Below are 5,107 nucleotides of genomic sequence, written 5' to 3' on the forward strand. Positions count from 1 at the left end.
TATATCACTAAAAGAATACGTTATTGATATTTCTAATTATGATTAACAACATAAACTCAATTCAATTGCCACCCAATTTAAAATCTTTTACTCACTTCATCAACATGACAAAACAAACAGCTATATCCAACTATGCTTCAAAAACTTACTTATTTTTATTACAATTCTTCATTTCTCTTTTTCTGAAATACACATGACAAAATAAAATACACTTTTTATATATTTCTGTGCCCATTCTTGGTTGTCAGTATTTGTTAGAGAAGAGAAGCTACCATTCTGCACTAATCCACACATCTCTCTCTCTCTCTCTTACATCCTATGTCCGTGCCCTTCAAGTTAAGGAACTGTGTAACCTAAGTTTTCCTAGTTGTCTGCTTCACCTGTTTAGTTCTTTGTCTTCATTCCTTTGTCCTGAAGGGTCTCATTTTGCTTATTGCTCAAGGTTTGTACTTATCTAGTGTTGTTTTGCCTTCACTTCTTGTTTCTCTTGTTGATTTTTTTGTTTTTGTTCTTCTTTTGCATTTATCCTTTGTCTTTATTACATCATTTCAGAACCCTTTTTGAGTCTTTTCTTGCTTAATTATAACTTTGAAACTCTTGCATAAATCATAAATTGAGCTTTCATCATATAATAATTACTCTTGTTTTAATTAGATTTGAGAGATACATACACATAAAATACATGCATCTGTTTGTTTTTTATAACAACATAAATATGTTTGGTTGAAATAGAAAGTTTTAAGAATAGAAGCAACATGGTTTTTTTGCTTCTTGGTTTTTCATTTAATTCTATTCAACTTTGTCAGTTTTAAAGGAATTTTATTAAATGGAAAAGTACTCCATGTTTTCATTTAGAAACATACAGTAGCATATTAAAATGAAGAATGAACACTTTCATTTCTATATCCTCTCATTTTTCTTTCTACCCCTTTTGGAATGCTTCCCTGGACATGAGTTATTGCAGTTATTTGTTGAAACAAATCCATTAATATGAGGCACACATGTTCCTGTATTTCTGCTGTTTCTAAGGGGTTGTGTTTTAATGCTTCATGTAGTTGGAAGCATGGACAAAACTTTCTTGTTATTGTTCTTATAAGTTGGTTCGGATCAAATATATTTAATTACTTGAATATCATGGTAATAGGTCTAGATTCTGAATCTTTATAAGGTCACAAGAGTAAGGATATTTACTTCCTAGGGTTAGATCTCATATTCATATTCCTCGTGTCAGGAAATGTCTCCTGCATATGGATGGCCACACTTTTAATTCTAACATACTCATTAATTTCATTTTATATGTATCTTAATAAGATCTGGTGAGCCTGAAAGCAACTATAAGATCGTATATTTTATGACTTGAATGTCATGGTTCAAATCCTGAAAATAAGAGTGATTATAAACTGCATACATATATCATCCCAGAATCTATCAAATGAGAACTCATGTATCCAACCGCCCTTTTTATATAGCTTATAATATCTCAAGCTTTTTCTACTTTAATGTGTTGTTGGAGAATATTATACAATCTTTTAAGTTTCTCTATCTATTATTCTTTTGTCATCAAATACTTTTCTTTACAGTGAAAATGTTGAAAACATTAGTGATCTCGAGATTATCAATCTTCAGCCACTATGTTTGAATTTCTATATCATAGCCTACATGAGAACAAAACCTTTTTATCAACTTTGCTTTCTATAAGTGACACTCATGAATTAAGTAATTAACTTGTGTATTATATATCAAATTCTTTAATATATACAAATAAATCTTTATTTTCATTTTTCAGGTAGAAGAATAATAAACTTGCAAGCAGTGCAAAATGATGCCAGGTAGTGGACAATTAACAGTTCCTCCAGGCTTCAGGTTCCACCCTACTGATGAAGAGCTTCTTTACTATTACCTGAGGAAGAAAGTTTCTTATGAAGCCATTGACCTTGATGTCATAAGAGAAGTAGATCTGAACAAACTTGAGCCTTGGGATCTCAAAGGTATAATATAATTCATATTTCATGCAGTAGTTTCAAAATCTCATAATCAAAATACTTCCAAAACTAGGTTTTCAGGGTAGTCTACATCCTCTCCGATACTCGAGAGTCCAGTATTAAGTAGAGATATTTAATGATTATTCAAGTAAAAAATTTGAAAATTTATAAATATTTTCTTTCTCCCACATTCCAAAACTGGAAAGTCCACTACTACACAAAATTTCAAATGGGCAATAGAAAATGAATAATTTCTAAAGTCATAGGAAATTAGTGGCATACCAGGTATATACTGTAATACAAAAACAAAAAAAAATCACGTATGGCATGATCAAAGGGCTTGTTATTGGTCTATAATATACACCATATAACATACTTAAACATAGTCAAAACTACCATTTCTTTGTTTCATTACTCTAGGGTTTTATTTTCATGGAAAAAAACACAACAGTGTTGTCAACAATAGAGGTTATAAATTGCTACATATATTGCTTGAGTAATGTTTGTTATTTTTGTGTTGAATTATTTGTGTCTGGAGTTGCAGATAAATGTAGCATTGGGTCAGGGCCTCAGAATGAGTGGTATTTCTTCAGCCACAAGGACAAGAAGTATCCGACCGGAACCCGAACAAATCGAGCAACAACAGTTGGTTTTTGGAAAGCAACGGGAAGAGACAAGGCCATTTACCATAGCAGTTCCAAGAGGATTGGGATGAGGAAAACCCTAGTGTTCTACACCGGTCGCGCTCCTCATGGCCACAAGACTGAGTGGATCATGCATGAGTATCGCCTTGATGAAGATGATGCTGAGGTTCAGGTCAGAAAGCTAGTACATATACATACACTTCAATTACATACTTTAGTTTTTTCATTCTTATTTTGGCATATCATATCTGCATGTAAGATTTTATTTGATTTTCAGGTAAGGTTTTAAATCTAAGTCATGACCCATAATTGCAGTGGTGATATGTAATTGTTTTAGTAGTCATTGCAGCCTCAATAAATATAATGTAACTATAACCACGATTGGTGCCAAAGTTTATACCCATGATTAGATTTAGTACATGTAAAACTGGAATAAATATACAACATGCAGGATAGATATATAAGTTGAATATCATAAAATTTAAATCGGTGTTTCAAATTGCGGACCACATCACAATGATACGACCGCTATATTGTGGTTGCTGTGACCGCCGCAACCGCATCACACCGCAATTATGGTGTGATACCATTCATAGTGGCGCGACCGCAATAAGCCACAATGGACCGCATTTAGTCTGCATTGAGCTGCAATGCAATCGTATCAGGTCGCATCCGCATCAATGTCAAAAATGTGTTTCTACTCAAAAAATAATTTAAAACACTTGTTCAAATAATAATAATCCGTATTGCAACAACGGCCACAATGATTACAGTAACCACAATCGTAATCGCGAATATAACCACAATTTAAAACACTTGTTCAAATAATAAGATTATACATGTAATAGTAAATTTTAAGGTGCAAATGCGGGAGAGTCAAACCTAGGTCCTCTACCAATTTTGTAGAGTCGCTTCAACTATATATTCTATTCCGGAAGAAGTCATTATAGTTTTAGTGAAGTTTGACATTTGTGAAACACATATATACTTCTAAAACTGGTTATTAAAAAAAATTGAAAAAGCCATATGGGTATAAGCAGTAATTCAAGTTGGGGAAGACGGTTGTGATGATGACCATAATTATATCATACTATAATTACAATATAACACAGAACCATAATGATATGGTCACATCGGACAGTACTGCAATTGTATCGGCATATCAGACTACAATTACCACAATCACATTAACTACCGATTGTAATCACAGCTGCAACTATTTCCATGAAGTTACTATAAATCTAATGACCAAATTTCCATGTTTGTACTTTTTCAGGAAGATGGGTGGGTGGTCTGCAGGGTTTTCAAAAAGAAAAACCAAAACAGATGTTACCAACAAGAAATTGAAGAAGAGCACTTCACCAATATGAGAACAACTGGCCCTTCCCAAATTCTAGAGCCAAAACATCATCACATACAAGGACTATATGATTACAACAACTTTGATGGATCAATGCACCTTCCACAGCTATTCACTTCAGAAACAGCTATAGCACCAACTCCTTGCATGGCTTCATCCATGAATGCCATGGATATCCTTGAGTGCTCTCAAAACTTGTTGAGGCTCACAACAACATCTGGCTGTGGACTTAATCTTATGCAACAACAACAACAACAACCAGGAGAGAGGTTCAATGGTGATTGGTCATTCTTGGACAAACTCCTTGCTTCCCATAATAGTAACCCTCCTACCCATCAAGCTGCTGCTGCTAGTTCAGTTCAGAAATTTCCATTTCATTACCTTGGCTGTGACACCCAGGATATTATGAAATTTTCTAAGTAGGGTATTTACATTTAGATGTGTTAATGTGTTATTATTAATAGTTGTCTTAAGTGTTTAAATTACACTATGGAAGGTATTGCAATTTTGGAAGTCTTTGCAATAATATTAGGAAAACAATTATGGTCGTATCAGCCGCAATTTTCCACAATTGTGATAAACGCTATGTGACGAAATTAATACATTAAGAGAGGTGAGAAATTTGTTTCCTACTACAAGTAATGAAGCATCCTGTTAGATGCACGTTGAAATTTCCATTCATTAATTTAGTTATCTTTTTTAGTATGAATTGTATAAACGTATATGTCATGTTCTCAAGCTGAGTAATAATAACACAATGCTGTCCATTTGCACATATAAAACTATGGGTCGCCAGGTTTACCGATTAAAATGCTCATAATTGATTGATCAATTTATTTATAAGTAAAAGTTTTATTAAATAGTGAAGGAATATAATTACTTCAATCACAAAGCTAACCAAAGAGCCCTCAATAACCCACATTTAGTGTCACAGCGCTGATAGCACTCATCCAAACATGGTTATCAAAAGACACTTTAGAGCACGCTTTTCATTCAATATAGAGCCATGTAGAAAAAAGTAGTATAAGAAAAGCGATGTGTAACATGAACTATCTAGAATATACTATATCTTGTAACATGAAGAAACATCTAGAAAACTAGAAAATTGAGATGAGGCTGTG

At 33.3% G+C, this 5,107-nt stretch overlaps 1 protein-coding gene across 2 annotated transcripts; it reads left to right on the plus strand.

Moving 5' to 3' along the window:
* On the plus strand, positions 260 to 4,754 carry LOC109356061 (protein SOMBRERO-like). Of its 2 annotated transcripts, XM_019599391.1 has the most exons (5): positions 260 to 442; positions 1,787 to 1,988; positions 2,527 to 2,798; positions 3,903 to 4,206; positions 4,249 to 4,754. In XM_019599391.1, exons 2-5 carry the CDS (start codon positions 1,820 to 1,822, stop codon positions 4,407 to 4,409), a joined length of 906 nt encoding a protein of 301 aa, XP_019454936.1. In that variant the 5' UTR covers positions 260 to 442; positions 1,787 to 1,819; the 3' UTR covers positions 4,410 to 4,754. The 2 variants fall into 2 exon arrangements, with proteins under 2 accessions (XP_019454936.1, XP_019454935.1); XM_019599390.1 differs by having other exon boundaries at positions 3,903 to 4,754.

Source organism: Lupinus angustifolius, chromosome LG09, assembly GCF_001865875.1.
Source record: "Lupinus angustifolius cultivar Tanjil chromosome LG09, LupAngTanjil_v1.0, whole genome shotgun sequence".
In the NCBI taxonomy this organism is placed as follows: domain Eukaryota; kingdom Viridiplantae; phylum Streptophyta; class Magnoliopsida; order Fabales; family Fabaceae; genus Lupinus; species Lupinus angustifolius.